The sequence below is a fragment of the Crinia signifera genome, chromosome 12 (genome assembly GCF_055691185.1).
Source record: "Crinia signifera chromosome 12, ASM5569118v1, whole genome shotgun sequence".
Classification (NCBI taxonomy): Eukaryota; Metazoa; Chordata; class Amphibia; order Anura; family Myobatrachidae; genus Crinia; species Crinia signifera.
Genome location: NC_139228.1, coordinates 27,475,794 through 27,496,158, shown reverse-complemented (window position 1 = coordinate 27,496,158; position 20,365 = coordinate 27,475,794). Strand labels below are relative to the sequence as shown.

Here is a 20,365-nt window from a genome sequence, read left to right as displayed (position 1 = left end):
ACCTCAGCCCCTTCTCTTTAACCCCTGGTTGCATTGCATCTGCTTCTGCCCCCTCCACACTGCACCAGATGCTTTCCATAATCCATGTGTTTTTCTCTCTGTAACTAGTCCAGAGACGTGGGGCGAGATTAGGTGGAAAAAAGTGATTGCTCAATACCAAAAGTTCTGTATTGCCAAACAGGAAGCTCTAGGGAGAATAGATCACAGTGGGCTGATTCTTTATACATAATTACTGTCAGGAATAAGACTAATAAATCACATTAATCTGTTCCATCTGTAGCATCAGAATCTCATAGTAATCTGCAGTGCTATAGCAGGAATGTGCGCTGGACAGCATCTCCTGTAATGTCCAGGAAATGGGCTGTCACTGGTTCTGTATAACCTGCCCCAAGTATTAAGTAACTGAGTACAGATACAGGGAAGCGCTAACAAGAGGGGACATAAGCACGGCTGCTGGATACAGCACATCACAGCAGGTAACGACTCTTATTGTTATAATTCCCATAGCAAATCACCTGGATAGAGCCCTCGCTCCCACACAATGATACAGGGTACGGGCAGGGACAAAGACTGGGGCACCTTCATCTGTACAAGTGAGGTATTTAGAAATACAAGTGATGGTCCAATTTGGGTGAGGTCTATCAAAGCTTGGAGAGAGAGAGAGAGAGAGAGAGAGAGAGATAAAGTAGCAAGCAATTACCGGATGTCATTTTTCAAACACAGCCTGCAAAATGACGGGAGCTTAATGGTTGGTACTTTACCTCTCTCTAAGATCTGATCAATCTCCCCCATTATCCTTAATGGGAAAACACTGCACCTATGTACTGTCCTGTAGACAATGTTTTTGTGTATGGATAAAGCTTATAGTTAAAACTAAGATACTTCTGTAAGTCCTGCATTGTTTGTCTGTTGTACATACTGTATAATATACAGACTGTTATATATAAACTACCAATGGCGTAACTACTGTAAGGTAGCCCCAGCAGCCGCTTGGGGGAGCAAGCCGCAGCGTGGTCTGTGTGGGCGCCGGCACCCGCTTGACGCATTGACATGCTGCTGCCTGCCGCTGCCCACTCGCTGAGCACTGGAGGCAAGTCAGCCACAGCACAGGTGCGGCCAAGGCAGGAACGACAAATTCCCCCACTGATTCAATTGGCTGTACACAGAGCTGGCTATTGGCTACTGTGTACAGGATGGGGACGGACGGACGGACGGGCGTGCTAGGGCGTCGGAGCCAAGGGAAGCAGCAGTGTATGCTGGTCTCTCTTCCTCTCTCCTGCTTCAGCTTCTCCGTTATGCGTGTGACGTCATCACGGCACACGCTGGGGGAACACGCTGGAGAGGAGCCCGGGGGGGGGGGGCACAAACTCTTTGGCAGGGGGAAGCAAAATTTGTAGTTACGCCACTGTAAACTACAGAAGTTGATTGGAATCCATGAGCAATGACTCAAATTTATTCCTCTCCTATATTTGATACATCTCACCCATTTATGTTAGATTAACAATATATAATATTGTAAAAGCAAGATATACATTGATGCAGCAATTAGAACGCATTGCATACTCAGCTGATTGGCCATGCATTGTTTACTTCCAGGGGCGGATCCATATTATCTAAGGCCATTATGTCTCTGAAAACGATGGGCATTTTTGTACTGTGCTTTGTGTTATTCACCATATCGTTGGCAAAAGAAGGTAGGTGCGCACATATCAGGGCATATCCTGTATGTGCATGTTTATAGTATATACCAGAGTCAGTAGCAAATGCAGGATTTCGAGAGGGGGGGGGGGGGGTTCAAAATGCAGTCCACAATCTCCCCAGAACATTGGAGCTAGTGCCGGAGTTTGGGGGAGCCGTAGAATAATCTAGTGATGACCCAGGGCATTAATGTAACAATGGTCTTTTTCTACACTGGATACTGTATGGAATACAGTATTCATATCTAAAGGAGCCCACACACGCTCCGTTTTGAGGCTCCGTTCTGTACTAAGGTGCCTTACCATGAAGTGGGAGAATGTGAGCTTAGAAAGTGCAGTACTGGTTCTATAATGTTTGTGTAATAGCCTCTTCCTGACCGCTTACTTATCTTATTTAAATGTTTAATACAGCCTATGCTTTAGACCATCTATGGGGTTAAGGAGCCCATACACGCTCCGTTGTGTACGGCTCCGTTCTGTACTATGCGATGCGCGCTCCCGCGCATAACATAGTACGGTACAAAAAGTATGTGCTGCACATACTTTTTGTACTAGCTACACATCGTATCGGATCGCATGCCTTGTGCATGCATTATGCATGCACTGCGATCCGATACGATGTGTAGCTAGTACAAAAAGTATGTGCAGCACATACTTTTTGTACCGTACTATGTGATGCGTGGGAGCGCGCATCGCATAGTATAGAACGGAGCCGTACACAACGGAGCGTGTATGGGCTCCTTAACCCCATAGATGGTCTAAAGCAGCGGTGGCCAACCCGCGGCTCGCGAGCCGCATGCGGCTCGCCACGCTGAAATTTGTGGCTCCCATCGGGGTTTTGAATTTGGCGCCAATTCGGCTGCCAATTCAAAACGCCGCATCGGCAGCCAATAGGAAATGGCCGCGGCGAGGCAATCAGCGCTCGCCGCGCCGTTTCCACCCCGCCCCCGGCGTCTGACATCAGACGCCAGCGGGAGGGCGAGATGTCTCCATGCCGGCGGAGCGCAGGAGCGCTCCTGAAGAGGCGAGAAGCCGCCGGAGGACGGCGCAGAAGACGGCGGCGGGGAGAACAGTTCCGGCGCCGCTGAAGAGGCCAGAAGACGCCGGGATCAAGACAGAAGATCTCCGGCGCCTTCTGGAAGAACAAAGAAGATGGCTCCCGGAGAGGCCAGCGGGGGTGGGAAGCAAAAGAGCTAACGAAGCTCCCCCCAGCGGCCTCTCCCAACACCAGGTAGGGGCCTTTGGTCTCCTACCCCCCATCCACCCTAGACCACCGGGTGTCAGGCACTAGGCCCGTGGGCACATTCAGGCCCTTCCGGCCTGTGGGCGCATTAGTCGGGCCTTCTTGGCCCGTGGCTCATTTGTTTGTTGGGCCCTCCTGGCCCTCTAGGTGGGGCTTTTAGTTAGGAAGCTGGGCCCTCCAGCATAGGTGTTGCACTGTGGGCAACACCTGTGCTGGAGGGCCCAGCTTCCTAACTGTGGGGGCATATGATGTTTGGCACTGTGGGGGGCATATAATGTTTGGCACTGTGGGGGGCATATGATGTTTGGCACTGTGGGGGGCATATAATGTTTGGCACTGTGGGGGCATATAATGTTTGGCACTGTGGGGGCATATAATGTTTGGCACTGTGGGGGGCATATAATGTTTGGCACTGTGGGGGCATATAATGTTTGGCACTGTGGGGGGCATATAATGTTTGGCACTGTGGGGGGCATATAATGTTTGGCACTGTGGGGGGCATATAATGTTTGGCACTGTGGGGGGCATATAATGTTTGGCACTGTGGGGGGCATATGATGTTTGGCACTGTGGGGGGCATATGATGTTTGGCACTGTGGGGGGCATATGATGTTTGGCACTGTGGGGGGCATATGATGTTTGGCATTGTGGGGGCATATGATGTTTGGCATTGTGGGGGGCATATGATGTTTGTTATTGTGGGGGCATATGATGTTTGGCACTGTGGGGGGCATATGACTGGCACTGTGGGGGGCATATGATGTTTGGCATTCTGGGGGGCATATGATTGGCACTGGGGGGAATATGATGTTTGGCATTGTGGGGGGCATATGATGTTTGGCACTGTGGGGGGCATATGATGTTTGGCACTGTGGGGGGCATATGATGTTTGGCACTGTGGGGGGCATATCTGGCACTAGGGGCATAAAGTTTTGTCATGTGGCCACTCCCCTTGTGTCATATGACCACGTCCCTGGCCACTCCCCCGATCACACCCCTTTTTGGCACGCGCGGCATGATGTTGGCTCTTTGGCTTGACCACCGATATTTTTCGGCTCTTTGCCTCTGACCGGTTGGCCACCCCTGGTCTAAAGCATAGGCTGTATTAAACATTTAAATAAGATAAGTAAGCGGTCAGGAAGAGGCTAATACACAAACATTATAGAACCAGTACTGCACTTTCTAAGCTCACATTCTCCCACTTCATGGTAAGGCACCTGTCTCTTCTTCCTGGTAGCTGCTCTCTGGTCCAGTGCACTGATTGAGTGCAAAGATTCACACTCACAGCAAACTTGGTGGAAACTTACCACTTGTGCCACTTGCCAAGAAGAGGGGGGTTTCCAGGCAACCTGAAACCCACCCTGCATTTGTCTATGCTATTAATCTCCTCCCATCTGGAATCACAATTCTGGAAATGACTTCATACAGAATTTCCAAAGAGCCAATTATCAAAGCCACATTACGAGCAATGGCTAGGGTTAGTAACTACATATATTGTTGGCTCAAGGCAAAAGTTTGTAAGTGCCCCTGTGTACCACCTAATGATGAAATATAGTTAGAACAAATGTAACATTAACCTTTGACCTCTGGGCCCCATAGCAGCTGCATCCCCTGAACCTATGTTAGCTACACCCCTGTATATTATACATGTAACTGTGACATGGAAGGTGGCCCCTCTCAGCTCTGGGCCCCATAGCAACGGCACCCATGGTATCTGTATCATCAATATAACACATGTAACTGTGACAGAGAAGGTGGCCCTTCTCAGCTCTGGGCCCCATAGCAGCTGTACCCCCTGCACCTATGGTAGCTACACCCCAGTATATAATACATGTAACTGTGACAGGGAGGGTGGCCCCTCCCAGCTCTGACCCCATAGCAGCTGCACTCCCTGCACCTATGGCAGTTACACCACTGTATAAAACACATGTAACTGTGACAGGGAGGGTGGCCCCTCTCAGCTCTGGACCCATAGCAGCTGCACTCCCTGCACCTATGGCAGCTACACCCTGTATATAACACATGTAACTGTGACAGGGAGGGTGGCCCCTCTCAGCTCTGGGCCCCATAGCAACTGCACTCCCTTCACCTATTGTAACTTTTTCATTGCATCTACAGCACTTTTAAAAGTTCCTACATCTCCCCAAGGCTGCAGTTTTAGACCAACCTAGCTCCACTCCGAAGGCAGGGGACAGATATAAATTATTTTACACCTTAGGGTATTGGCTATGCTTGAGTTTAATTTAGCAAGAATTATTCTACGCAATTGTTGATTTTCAAGGGCATAACAAGAAATGTGTTTTCCTCATAACAACGGGCACCTAACGTTTTTTGGGGGAGGGACACACACACCTGACAATTAATGTGTACATTGATTGCATTTAGAGGGTTATTCCGATTCCCTCGGAATGGGGCAAAATCGTCCCCGTTCCGATATTTGGGGGAAGGTGCATGGTCATGGTCTATTATGCGCATGTGCGGCTTCCCTTTGCAAACGGCTTCAGCAACTGCATAGTCGCCGAATGGTTCCCATCAAATGCATTTACTCTATGGGCCGGATGTAATGAAGCCCGAGTTCGGCAGCCATTCGGGATAGTGACCAAACTCTAAAGTGTTTTTTTTTTTTAAAGGGGCAATCGTTTACAAGGCATGTTTCTTTTTGTTAGAAGTTCTCAGCCTAAATTTACTGACTAATGTTTTTGAATATGACATTTTTTTTCTAGATCTCAATGGAAAAGTTTTCCTTTTTCCCGAGGAAAGTGGCAGCTCATATGTAATCCTGAAGCCGGAGCTGAAAAATACCTTAAACAAACTCACCGTTTGCCTGCAATATTACACATCTCTAATGCGAGGCTACGGCCTGTTCTCACTGGCTACACGCGGAGCAGACAACGCCTTTCTCATTTACCCAACTCCGCCAAACCTTTACTTTGTTTACGTAAACCAGGAAGAATTCTTATTTATTACAGATGTACACGCTCTAGACTGGACACACGTCTGTGCCAGCTGGGACTCCGCTACTGGGGAAGTTCAGCTTTGGGTCAATGGAAAATTGTATCCTAGAAAGGTGTGCAGTAATAAAGGGTTTGTTTTGCAGTCAGAAACAAGTATAATATTGGGGCAAGACCAAGACACATTTGGCGGAAAATTTGATGAGAAGCAATCATTTGTTGGGGAAATGAGTAACGTCAATATGTGGGATAATGTTTTGTCGGCTGATGACATACAGAAGACTATGTTTGATAAGGCTGTCAGTGGAAACGTCATCTCATGGCGGTCCCTGCAGTATGAGATTAAAGGTAGAATCTCTGTCCTGCCTCAGTTGCAGTGCAAGTCTTGGTATCAGACCGCAACCTCCTACACACAGTGCTCTGATGGTAACATAAACAACAAATGATTTCTAGTCCCCCCCCCCCCTCTCTCTCTCACCGTCCCCAGCTCTTCTGGTTACTGTGGAGGAGAAGAGCGAGAAGCCCAGACCCCCCCCTTGCACAGCCCCCGCTGAATCCCACTGCTCCAGAACTGTTTGTATAGGACCACAGTCTTCTCCTCCACCTCCGGATGCTGACAGCCATTTAAAACATGTGAGCCAATCAGAGCTCACGGTCCAGCAGCCAATCAGAGTGGCTGCCGGGATGCAAGCTCTGATTGGCTCACCAGATGGTGCTGCATTTTAAAAGGCCACCAGCGTCCAAAGTGAAGGAGAAGCCTGTGCTCTAGAAGCACTCTGGGAGCAGCGGGCATCGTCGAATGCAGTCGTGGCATGACTGCAGTGGGCGTAATGAGTGTCCTGGGCCCTTCCCTCTCTGTTAGAGTGGCCGAGCCCGTGACAGCTGTGCCCACAGTACCCCCTTAATGGCGGCCCTGCCAATTTGCATATAACATGACAGTTATATGTAGAACTTTAGTGCTTTCGGAATATGTAAATTGGAGCATGTTATACTGTATGTCTGCAACTTTTCTGCTGGCTTATATATAAATAAATAGATTATTTGCATAATGTAATCCTAGTGTATCTAGAGTGAGATCTGGACATGGCTGGTTTTATGCGACGTTGGACACAAGTTGGGATTGAAACAGGTTGGTCTAATGTTGATAAAATAAGAGTAAACAACCCAACGCTCCTTTTTTGGTTTGAGCAGGTTGTGAAAAGGCAACTTATCATATGTACAAAATTATAATAAAATGTAATAAAACCATACGTCCCCTTTTTGTTGAATTATGTTCCCAAGTTGTTATGTTGCTTCCTCCTTTAAACAATGTTATATTCTTCTGGGTATTTCTCCCTGGTCCATGTACAAGAGAACACATGGAGACAAAAGCAATTTCCAAACAATATGTCATTTAAATGTAAAAACACTACAGTGGAAACAATGTGGATGTGAGACTAGTGGAAACCACCACCCTATGTTCAGGAGCACTTAGAGGAAGGTGGTTGTGTACAATGACTAACAATGGCATACCTCCCAACATCTTGGATATTAAGGAGGCCATTCTGGTTTACACGGTAAGCTGCGAAACTCACTGCTTACCGAGTCCTTGTAACGCTGACCGCCATGCGTGCAAGCACCCGCACCCCGCTCTTCGCTCATTTCTCTGCAGCGCTGAGAATGGATGATTTGCATATACACCATTTGTAGCCTTGTGTGGGTGGGCAAAGACATTTGATGGTCGCTGACGATTGAGGTTAGCGGCTCCCTGCTCCATGAACAGGGTGGGCAGATGACATCCGATGATATCAGCTGCCCGCCCACAGAAGCCAGGTAGCCGCCCCTGTTTGCATGGGGAAAATGCATGGCGTTCACATGCGAATGCCCCCTACCCGCCTCCTGCAAGCACCACGTAGACTATGCAAGTCTCCGAAGGCGCCCACAGCGAAAACCTGCACTTGCCCATAAACAATTATGCGCATGCGCAGGAAGAAAATATTGGTACCCGTTGCGAATTCACAACATAGTATACCAAGCAGAATGACTGACCTCCTCAATTCAGGACTTCAGAGTGGTCAATAAAGGGAGGCCTGGCCTTGTAAATGGGGGGGGGCATGGCGAGTCACGCCACCCATTTCCGTCACTGTGGGGGCATGTACAGCGATCTAGGAGCTGCTGGTCGTACCCCCAGTCCTTCTGTCTCTTGTGAATAGACACACAATGCGATGGCCAATGGCTCTCTGCAATTGATGGCATGGGGAGATGGAGCCTCCTCTAAGTCATTCACAAACCCCCAACTCTGATTGTCTGACCTCCCTAAGAGTAATAGAGCAGGGATAACAATCAGTGGGTTAAGTATCAATGTTTTCTATATATAGATGTATTCATACTATTGCATATTGCGGTTAATCACCACTGGTACAATAAATGGTGCACATCGATGGTCAACTCTCTACTGCTATGGACAGACTTTTTCAAGCTGGATTTTTATATAGATACTAGGAAAATAAAATAAACAAATTCTGTGTATAACACAGCTAACCCCATGATCCCCAGAATATTGGTCTAAGACCATGCACTTTATAAATCTCATAATGACCATGGGGGTACCAACATTTTCGCTGCGACCAGATAAGACCAGCCTGGTGTGGTCTTATCTGATGCAATGACACAAGTTGTTAATTAATGGAGAAACGCGTAAATCCTGTTGCACGATTACCAGCCGACCTTCACCCTGCGGCCCGGGTCCTGCACGCCGGAGAAGGTTGCCAGTGTGAAAGCACTCACAGCTGGTAGCAAACCCGAGGATGCTGATTACGGGGCAAGGAGTGTGGAGCTCCACTGAATAAGTACAAATTCCTTCAAAAATCCTTTTCCATAACATGCATGTTTAGATATTCACAATAATATTGAATTTTTAAAAACCTACTAACTGTTCTTGCTTTACTGCAAGAGCAATATATGCCACACTAATGCCCCTTTCAGACAGCACTTTTTACCCCGTATTTTGCCTTTTTTTACCGTTTAAAAACGGTAATTTGTGCAGTCTGTAAGGTGCAGAGTGAATTTACCGGTTCTATTGAACTGATATTTCTAAACGGTAATAAACCAGGGTCCTACCCGTTTCAGACCCGTTTTTTTTTTCATCCACTATTTTCTATAGGTTAAAACAGGTTCAGTGTTGTGAATGGACAAAAACTGCACTGAAATACTATTAATGCCCCTTTCAGACCGCACTTAAAAACTGGTATTTTGCCGATTTTTTACCGTTTTAAAACGGTAATCTGTGCGGTCTGAAAGGTGCAGGACCACTTAACCGTTTTACAAAAGCCGTAAAAGTAAAAGTTTGTAAAACGTAAAAGTTTGTAAAACGGTTAAAATGGAGGGTCCTACCCGTTTCAGACCCGGTATTTTGGCAAAAAAAAATCGGGTCTGAAACGGTATTTAGGACCCAGCCAATAAGCTGGGTCCTTAATTCAGCGCAGTGAATATTTAATGAGCTTATTAAATATTCATTGCACTGGAGCACTTGTGTATTTTTTGAGCTGGAAAAGAGTTTAGAAAAAGGAGTTAAAAGGAAAAAAAATGTATTCATTGATAGACCAGCCGTTTTATATTATAACTGTTTTATCATGTTTAATAATTATACGTGAAAATACTTTTTTAATAAATCACCTCCAAATAAGCGCTGCTTTCGTTGTATGTTTCTTGTTAATGAAAGGCATTTAAATTCTACAAAAGTAAATGAAAATTTAAATTTTCACCTGCTTTTGTATAAATTAAGTTATGATTTAGTTATAATTAGTGGAAATTTTTTTTCAGGATTTCTTTTAAAATCTCGCAATAAATCTTTGGGAGATACTGTATAAAATCATTTATGTAGGAACATCTATTTCAAGCTGCATTTGAATAAATGAATTTTAATAATATAAATTATGTGCATGGGACATCTCTAGTTATGAAGTTTACTATATACAGTATATAGGATTATTATGCTGTAGGGAGCTTATATGAATGTATAATATAGTGTTTTAGTAATGCTCTGTGACTATCTAATTTTAACAATTTTAAAAACATATGAATACAATTTTATTTAGGACAATTTGTAGATGCATAGTGATAAAAAATGGAGAAAATAAAAAAACTGTAATAATAATGATTATTTTTATTCTTATTACAGCTTTTTTTTACATTATTTTTCTTCACATATTTATCACTATGCATCTAAAAGTTTAATTTGATAAATTTTTAAATTGTCTTTTGTTGCTATTTTATATATTTTTGTTATTCACAATGGCTTGGTCACAGAAATTTGTAACAAGTCATATTCCACAAATATTTACAACATAAGGTACCTTATGTTGCTTCTGATGTTATGCTGACTGTTGGATACCTTCTGCCTTGAGAATGGTCCTGTAGGACCGAAATGTTGGCAGGCTCCACTTTTGGACCATTAAAGCTGGGACACTCTGTTCCTGAGAAATATTGGTGTTTGAAGTCTGGTGAGTGCTGTATCCCCTCACGGGAGTTACTGTATATATATATATATATATATATATATATACATATATATATAAGTGGAAGGAGCTGGTGCGGCACTCGGTAATAAAATGATGAAAGAAACTCACGGAGCCATAAGTGAGGACCCACTTATGGCTCCGTGAGTTTCTTTCATCATTTTATTGCCGAGTGCCGCACCAGCTCCTTCCACTTGTATTTACATTGTGAAGGCACCGGACATCTACAGCTTGTCATTGGGAGTGCCTGACTAGCACATATATATATATATATATTTGTATAATATGAATGTTCCATCAACAGACATAACTGTGGCAGAGAGAAGGCAGCCGTCTCCCAGGAGAAGATAAATGATCCGGCTGGTAACAAAGAGGTGGTCTAGGTCCTTAGGAAAAAAACCTTAAGGTTTTTTTCCTAAGGACCTAGACCACCTCTTTGTTACCAGCCTGTGTAATCATTTGGAAAGCCGCACATGGAGTAAAACCTGCATCAACACCACAGGTTAGTGCGGCTCACTCCCTGCTAATTCATCAACGGCAGCCAGCCAGCAAATTGCAGACCGCCGTGCAGGTTGTAGTTTGAGCCGCACCAGAGGCATCCTCCACTGTCTACCGCAGTTCTCAGCGTCTGGGCAGACTAAAAGGTACTACCACGCATACAACCAATGGTTGCAATTTATCCCTACATCTGATTGTGTGTATTAGAAATACCGGATGAGTATCAATCTCTACCACTATCTGGGACTACAGAGCACTGACTAAATAGAGTTGCTCTATACCGTCATCCTAAAGACATTGTTGTCCTACAAACCATCCCACAGGCACTTTATTATTCCGGAGGTGGTCCAGTTCAATTTTATCTATTACCTTTATATTGTTATCAGAAGCTAATTATGCTGTACTGAATAATATTTTATGTTTTTATATGATTAAATTACAGTAAAACTGTTTATTATCCTAATTATATCCAGGTGTGTGGCGCTCTCTCTTTATTTATATATATATATATATATATATATATATACATGTCCAGTTGATAGCTATTAAGTATATAAATAAGTTTTGTTTCCATTTCCACCAAGCAATTTCCAGAATTGCACTTGGGAGCAGCTACAATATACAAAGTGTATCCATATTTGTACGTTTTATAGTACATTCTAATACAATTATTTATATACCTAGAAAGGTGGAGCATAAATTGAATACAGCGCCTGATTGATCTGTTTCCATTTTACTTGAATTGATGGCCTGCAGCTGGGACAGGTAGGTAAAGGGTCCAGTGACATCATTGTGTCTAAGCCAAGGTTAGTGCTGCAGGGCCAGTTTGTTGGTGTCTGGGCAACCAGAGCTGTCCATCTCAGGCTGGCTACAGTTGGTATAGTAGACATAGAGCAGCAGCACAATTACATTATTGTAGACATGCACACACAGGGCTGCCATCAGAAATTGCAGGGCCCGGGACTGATAAAATAGGCAGGGCCCCCCCTCTCCCTACTGTGCTGTTTGAAAAGGACCTTACCTTACGCTAACAGGCTGCTCAGCTCCCTCCTCTTTAGGATGGCGGATCCTCTGCATGCTGTTCTGGCATGGTGTGATGTCATCACGTGCTTTAGTAGGCAGTTCCAAGGCTGGTGGCTCGACTGCCTGCTTGAGTACTGGGCAGCAGAAGACCCACAGCCCTCCACTGTTAACTGAAGGAGGCCAGTAGCAGGCTGCAGCAGCGGAAGACCCACGTCCCGCCGTTGTTAATTGAAGGACTCTGGCGGGTGGTGTGCGGCGGGCAACAGATGTGCAACAGAATGGCCTGGGCCCTCCCCTCTCCGGGACATTTGTACCCATTGCACCCCCTGATGGCGGCCCTGTGCACAAATATTATCACCACCATGAAATTGGAGTAACATAACACACTGTTCCCCTTCTGTATGTATACCAGCCTGTCAAAGACAAGTGGGGGGAGGAGAGTAATGTCTTCCCAGTTATCAATTCTACGCTCTCTCAGGAACATCTAGGGCAGTGGAGTATTCTGCTGGTCAATGATCCCATGCATAGCCAGGGACATTACTGGTAGAGCAGTAGGTTAGTTACTAGCATGGACAGCAGCAATGTAGGATCTACCTGTAACTGAGCTTTCACAGTGTCACATATATCTATGTGTGCTGGCCATGGGAGACGGGATCTCTCAGAGTGTGACCATGGTGGGAACCCATTGTTGATGGAGGCCCCAGGCTGCAGCCAACTCAGCATGCGTTAAATCCAGCCATGACTTAGGAAGAGAGCTCTTAGTCTTACTCAATGTGACTGTGAAGCCACCTATCCAGTCAAAAGGTTCCCTTAGGTGTGGCCTATAAAAAAGTGAACCTAGCCTTGTGACAAATCAACAGGTTACAGAAGGCAAAGGTAACGATTTTACAATCAGGAAGAACTTCATATTTTAATAGGAAAACAGCTGCTTACGTGACACATTTTTAGCTTTGTAAGATGATTACAAATGATGGTAAAACTCAATTGTATGGAACATTCTATTTTATTGTTGATCTGCGCTTTGTGTATCATGTATTAAATCATTGCTGGTTTCTTGTAAAGTGTGTTATCATTATATTCTAACGAAAGCTGTTGGTGTGGGTTCCAGAAAGTATTTATTGTACCGTTACGTATCATAGTTGGAACTGGTAAAGTACTGTGAGATACAGCCATCATCCTGGTAATCTCATTTCTGTGGATTACTTAAAAAATGTATTTCTGTAGCTAAATAGTTACAACTTGATTGTAGTATTTTCCGCCAAGCTCATTCTAAGTAGACAATATTTATTACCGGTTATTTATATAGCGCACACATATTCCGCAGCGCTTTACAGTGGAGCTTACAATCTATATTCCCTACCACATGTACACGCACGCACATTAATTCTATGGTTAATTTTGTTGGGAGCCAATTAACCTACCAGCATATTTTTGGATTGTGGGAGGAAACCGGAGTACCTGGAGGAAACCCACGCAAGCACAGGGAGACAAACTCCGCACAGTTAGGGCCATGGTGGGAATTGAACCGATTACATCCTCCATGCTTCTAAAAATGAAAGGTGATGTTGCCCATAGCAACTTATTCGATTCTAAATTTACCCCTATTAGTTTACCGCTATTTGTTGAATACGGAAAGGATGACATAACCCCTTTAGCGAGTACTAAAGAGATTATGCATCGTTGGTAAATGGGGCCCTGAATGGGAAGAGAAACCAGTTGGGCCCATGCAACAGGCAGCTATTGGGTAAAGTCCACATTCTCCCGATGGCTGGGTTGGGTTATTGGGGAAATCCATTCAGATGGAAGTCCTCAATTTTCCGATTCAAACCAACTAATGACCAGGGATTTTTACGTTCTGTTTTTTTCTGATTCCTTGACTGATGGGCAATCATTGATCACCGCCGGTCAGTGAATTTAGATTGGCAATGGCAGGCCGGGGAATTATATAAGATGTGTCTTTCATCCATCCTGGGTAGTGAACATTATGGACCCACTACAGATATCTAGACATGTTCAGACCTCCCCTACTGGATCCATTAATCTTAGTGGATCCATTAATGGATGGTTTTGTTCAAACAAGCCACACAATAAAATAATTCCCATGAATCTATTGATATTCAGTTCAGTGTAAATTCACATGTGATTTTGAGCTACTTTGCAATGCTGACTGCTTTTACCCTTTTATTTCAATAGTTATTGGTACAATTAGAATTGAAATGAACTGTTCATAAAATCAATGAGAGCTGTCTGAAGCAGTGAGAGTATTCTTGCCAAGCTCAGTACTTCACAATGCAGAAGCTAGTGATTGTAAGAGGTGTAATTGCTTTTTATGGATAGTATAATCACATAGTGATTTGTAAGTTGCACAGTAGATTCAGGGAATTGCAAATCACAGAAGCTCTATCTGAGTTGGGGGAACCACATCAGATATTATTCAGCAGGTCCTTAGTATTTGCAAGTATTTATTGTTTAATATTGTGCCTGGGTCCCTTGCACTTGTCATTACTGGCCGCACACTGCACGGGAGAATATTACACTGTCAAAAAAACACAGAATAATGGCAGTATAAACTTGGTCAATGGGTAACTGCAGGGAGGGGGGGGGGATTAATTTGATATATATATATATATATTTATATAAATATATACATACCACATGAAAAGCCTGTGTTTGTCCCCTGTACCTTACTCTGTAGAACTGTAGGAGACCTCACAGGCTCAGCGCTCCCTCTGATTAAAAACCCTCACATGATGAGGCTGCTGCTGCTGTCCTCCATGGGCCTGAGAAGCATGTAATAAGCTCAACCAATCAGAGTTCAGCACAAACCTCTCAGCCTCTGCCCTCTTGCGCAAAGTGTCATGGGACTTAGTCAACTCCCAGTAATGCACTGCACACTTGTGCAGTCAGTGTGCCTTGGCTCCAGATGCTCAGCACTATTAAACATTGTCACATTGGCAGATAGGTGAAGCTGCAGCACTACTCCCATGCACAAAACCTTTAGCAAAAAAAAATACATACCAACCAGGGGTTCTGACCCCCTGTGCCCCCCCCCCCCCCCCCCCCCCCCCTCCCTTAATTTGGCCCTTAAGGGTTCTAATGGCAAAATACAGGGCATCCAGAATTTCTGAAGGGTCACAATCCACGGTAAAGTCATATTATATGCATACTTGCCTTTCATCCCAACTCCCGGATAGGTGGACAAGTCTCCCGCATTCCCCCGAAACCCCCCAGACCCTCCCCTGGGACAGGGTCGGAAGGGCAACATGATCATACTACTATTTTTTTTTTTTTAAAGCATGACGAATCCCCATCAACGCTATCTCATGGCAGTTTCTTTTTAATGTCTTTATTTTATTATACTTTTTATTTGCTCAAGTGTGAGTAGTATTTATTACTGTGACGTGGTCATATTGATTCTGTGACTGTGATTTGTCTCTTTTATTATTCATTGTGTGCTTTTCTTAGTATATATCTCTGCCACTGTTATAACTGTCGGTGCCCGCTGCTGCAACTGTCTTTTATTCACCATGTACTTGTACTAATTTGCATTTATACATAAATCACTATTTTCTTGTTTTGTTCTTTTGCTCATCTATGTATTGTCAGGCGCTGCGGAACCCTTGTGCCGCCATATAGACGATTATAATAATAATTGTTTCTTCTCTTTATCATTATTATTATTACAGTAACCAAAATCCCAACCCAACTTTGAAAAAATAGTTTTATCATTCTATCTTAAATTAATAGCCACCTATTTAATAAAATATCTTCCACCATCTTCTATCAATAAATGAATTAATATATTGTAAAGTTAAAGCACCCTCAACATGAAATAAATAGCCCATGTTCCACCACCACACATTACAAAAATATCCCTACTGTAGTTGCTGCACTTTATTTCTTCCGCCCTCCTGGAGGTAGTAGCCAGGTCACACTACAGGGGCTGTGTGGTTCCACAATCGGGGGGCGATCCGGGGGTGAGGAGACACGATCACATCAATGCCAAAAAATATATATCTATCCATTCAAGGGAAGTAAGGTGCCTACAGTATGCCAAGAAGACCAAGTATAAGAATGCTTCCACTGCAGGACATGACATTGAAAATATAGTATATACAGTTGGAGATATTTGTCAATGCGTCTGGTGTTGTCCACTGCCTGATGCATAGGGACAAACTCAACTTGATGAAAGTCTATTAAACGGATGTGGTATGAATGCCCAACAGGGGGGATCCCGATGGTCAGTATCCCGACTGCCGGTGGTCCGATAGGGGGATGAGCACAAAGAAGCCCCTTGCGGGCTTGCTACGCTCGTCATGCTGCAGGCTCAGTGGCTCGCTTTGCTCGTCACACGTGTACTATTATCCCTCTACGGGGGTCGTGGAACCCCACAAAGGAGAATAGCCCCTGTCAGTCGGGATCCCCCCTGTTGGAGCACCAGCAGTCGTGATTCCGACGTTGGGACCGTCGAGATCCCCTCTTTTGAGCAGTCATCCAGCACCCCTATTAAACAGACCATATACCACATTTACCACATCATTAGCATCTTCTCAAACAGCTTGATGTCTATATTCAAGAGTGAGAAGCCTTGTTAAAGCAATAGGGTCTTTTTCAGGGTTGGAAATCATAAATTCGGAACTTCACATTGACCTAAGAAATTCTGGATACAAGAAACATCAGATCTTAGTGAGGGTCTTATAGGTGTTTTACATAGAGTCATCATGCAAGGTATTAAGATTCTAAGGGTATACAGTTATGAGGTGGACATGCATCAAGGTCGACGCATCTGAAGGTCGACATGAGGTTAGGTTGACACATGCATTAGGCCAACATGTGCCGACAGGCGGTATTTCATGCCCTACCATCCGAGCGCAGTGAGGCACCGTGCCCAAAGCATGGCGAGCGAGGTGCACTTTTTTTGTGTCCATGTGGACTGTGCTGACATTCGGGATAAAAAAGGTGAAATCCACCATGTCAACCTTTTGACTGTCAACCTTGCCAAGGTCGACCTAATGCTTGTGTTGACCTAATGACCCCGTCGACCTAAACCCATGTCGGCTGACCCAATGCATGTTGACCTTCCTCTTGTCGACCCTACGACCAATAGCTGGGTCAGTTTCCCTGCTGGATCTCTATTAGATGGGATGGCCTACAATGAGAGAGAGAGCTTGATTGCAAAAGGAGATAAATAATCTTTAATATTCACCATTACATTATAGTATTCCTCTTGTCTTGTTCTATGATTTGTATAGTTTGATACATACATTTATTATCTACTAGCTGACCCGCCCGGCGTTGCCCGGGAAAACCTTGGGGGTTTTTTTATTTCCAAAATTGCTGAAAAATGTCATCTTACAATATGCTGTGCCAAAGACCTAAGATTGTAATTTGTTATAGATTCCACCATAATGTTAGAATGTGTTTGCATTGATACTCAATGATGGCAATGAAATCAGGTGTGGTGTTGTTGTTTGAAACACAACGCTCCTGAGTTGATAACTTGTATGTGTTGAAGAATTCCACATCCACTCCTGAGATTTAGCACCTATGACATACCTTCCAACATCTGAGGGTCAGAAATTGGTACAAAATCAGAAAGGGACGTGGCCACACCTCCATTTCTATACTTTCAATGGTACAGTTTCTAGGGTGTGTAATTACAGGCGCTGAGTGCGTGGAGACCGGGGTGGGCATTACTTACCGTGCCATAATTAATTAAAAATTCACCGCTTCCTGCCAGTGCCGCTCCCCTCACCGATCCTGCCTGCAACAGTCTCTGAGGTCTGGAGATCTGTAAAGCACATGCACCGGGCATCTCTACCAAACAGTGGGGCAGCCACTGAGTGTGGGAGCAGGTCCGCGGGCCTGGCCACATGACATCATGACGCGATGCACGCTAACCGCACCACTGCAATGCACCACTGGGAACGGGTGCAATGGGCCAAATTCTTCCCTACACCAACGGGCCAATACACCGATCCAGCCATCGCAATCATAAATGGGTGCAGTGATAAGGTTTGGAGTGTAATAAGTTGAAGAATAAGACTTAGATAAAGATTTGCCATGTTAAAGTGTACAATTGACTCGATAAATTGTGAAAAAATATATACGTGTACATAGAAGTACAATTAAAAAGTGACAGTAGGAATATAAAATAAGTTCTGATTCAAACTGATAATTGTTTGGATGGGGGTGGGTTTCGAAACAAATCTATAGGGGGGGGTATGGATATTGTGGGCATAATTGGTGTTTGGTACACCTACAGGGGGTCCTCAATTGATGGGATTTTCAGTACAGTGTCACGGTCACAGTGTCACCATAGCGGGATTCCCAATTGGGGTCCAGGTGGTCTTTTAGGGACCCTTTACAATCCCATAGGTCTCTCCTCCTTGAGCCTACAGTCTCCCTTAATGATAGTCAATCACTGAGGGAGACCGTAGGCTCCAGGAGAAGAGACCAACGGGATTGTAAAGGGACCCCTAAAAGACCACCTGAACCCCAATTGGAAATACCCCTATGGTGACACTGAAGTGAAAATTTCTCATCAACTGGGGACCCCCTGTGGGTGTATAAAACACTAATTATGCCCACAATATCCATACCCCCTCCACCTATAGATTTGTTTTGCAACCCACCCCATCCAAACGATTATCAGTTTGAATCAGAATTTATTTTTTAATTCTACTTTCATTTCTTGATTGTACTTCTATGTACACATATTTATTTCACGATTTATTGAGTAAATTGTACACTGTAACGTGACAAATCTTCATCTCAGTCTTATTCTTCAACTTCTTACACTCATAACTTCAAACAAATACATGCAGCGTTCATGCCCATCGACCAAACATTATCTATGAACCAAAAGAGTCTGGGAAACCCTTAAGGCAGAGCAGTGCCTAACATCCAACTGACTAACAGGGTGAGTGCAGTGTACCCACTTTGTATTGATCAACGGGTGCATTGGCCAGGACAAAGATTTCTCAGTGCAACTGGCCGGGGTGCGCAGAGATGGATATGGGGAAAAAAGAAAAGCTGGTACATTAGGTAAAGTTTTTATTAGCCGGTACAGACTGTTAAATAAATGGCAAATTAATTTTTTTTATGTGTTTGTGTATGTTACTGTTTTTGTGTGTGTGTGTTGTAGTGTATGTGGTTGTGTGTTGTGTTGTATGTATCTGTCCAATGCGTAAGTGTGTGAGGTGTGCTATGTATATACAGTATGTGTATGTGTGTGTTGTGCATTTGTGTATCTGTGCAGTGTTTAAGTATGTGTTTTGTGTGTTGTACTGTTTTTTGGGTGTGTGAGTGTGGTGAATGTGGGTGTGTGTTGTGCTGTTAGAGGTATGTTATGTGTGTGTTGTGTGTATCTGCCCAATGTGTAAGTGCGTAAGGTGTGTTACGTATAAATGTGTGTGTGTGTGTGTAGTGTGCTGTTTGTATCTGTGCAATGTTTGTGTGTGTTCTTTGTATTGTACTGTTTTTGGGTGCGTGTTGTAGTGAATGTGGGTGTGTGTTGTACCATGAGTGGTGTGTTATGTGTGTGTGTTGTGTTATGTGTATCTGCTGAATGTGAGGTGCACTACATATATATGTGCGTGTAGTGTGCTGTGCGTATCCTGACAATGCTTAAGTGTGTGTGTTCTGTGTGTTTCTGTATCTGCACAATGTTTAAGTGTGTGTGTTCTGTGTGTTTGTTGTACTGTTTTTGGGTGTGTGCTGTAGTGTATATGGGTTTGTGTTGTACTGCATGTGGTGTGTTATGTGTGTGTTTTGTTGTGTGTATCTGTCCAATGTGTAAGTGTGTGAGGTGCGCTACCTATATATATGTGTGTTGTGTGCATATGTGGTGTACTGTGTGTGTGTGTGTGTGTGTGTGTGTGTGCGTGTACAATATGTACGTGTGTGTGTGATGTGTGGTCTATGTATATCCTCAGTTATTCCTAATAATTGTTTAAAACCTTCACCATAATGTTAGAATGTGTCATTCATACTCAATGACAGCAATGATATCAGGTGTGGAGTTGTTCCTTCGATTACGGTTTTCCCGATCGTCAATCTTTTTCCCCAGATAATCAATGAAGGGAAATTTAAACTTGGTGTTTTTTAAATTTCTAAGTGAAATTTCCCAAAAATGGCTTCGAGGTGCACACCACCAGGTCCAGAGGTACCTTGTTGCCAAATTTGGCAGCTCTGAGTGCCACGGTGTACCCGCAATGCAACGGACACGCACACACACACACACACACACACGCACACAGACTCTTCAACTTATTATATAGATATAGGAGACGCACTTCGGACCATATAACAATTTTTTTTACAGTGACTTATTTTGTTATTCTTTTTTTCTTTTTCTTTTATGCACCCATTTTAATTGCTCAGTTTGGTATTTGTTTTGTCAACGGTTGACCTATGTTTCCTTGGCAACTCAGTAATATCAATAGAAAGGAGATG

The 20,365-nt window shown here is 44.1% G+C and overlaps 1 protein-coding gene across 1 annotated transcript; it reads left to right on the top strand.

Annotated features, from left to right (window-relative positions):
• Positions 1-338: 338 nt before the first annotated feature.
• On the top strand, positions 339-9,516 carry CRP (C-reactive protein). The gene is made up of 3 exons (XM_083166354.1): positions 339-476; positions 1,597-1,694; positions 5,664-9,516. The coding sequence occupies exons 2-3, from the start codon at positions 1,625-1,627 to the stop codon at positions 6,335-6,337; spliced, it is 744 nt and encodes a 247-aa protein (XP_083022480.1). The 5' UTR covers positions 339-476; positions 1,597-1,624; the 3' UTR covers positions 6,338-9,516.
• Positions 9,517-20,365: the final 10,849 nt, after the last annotated feature.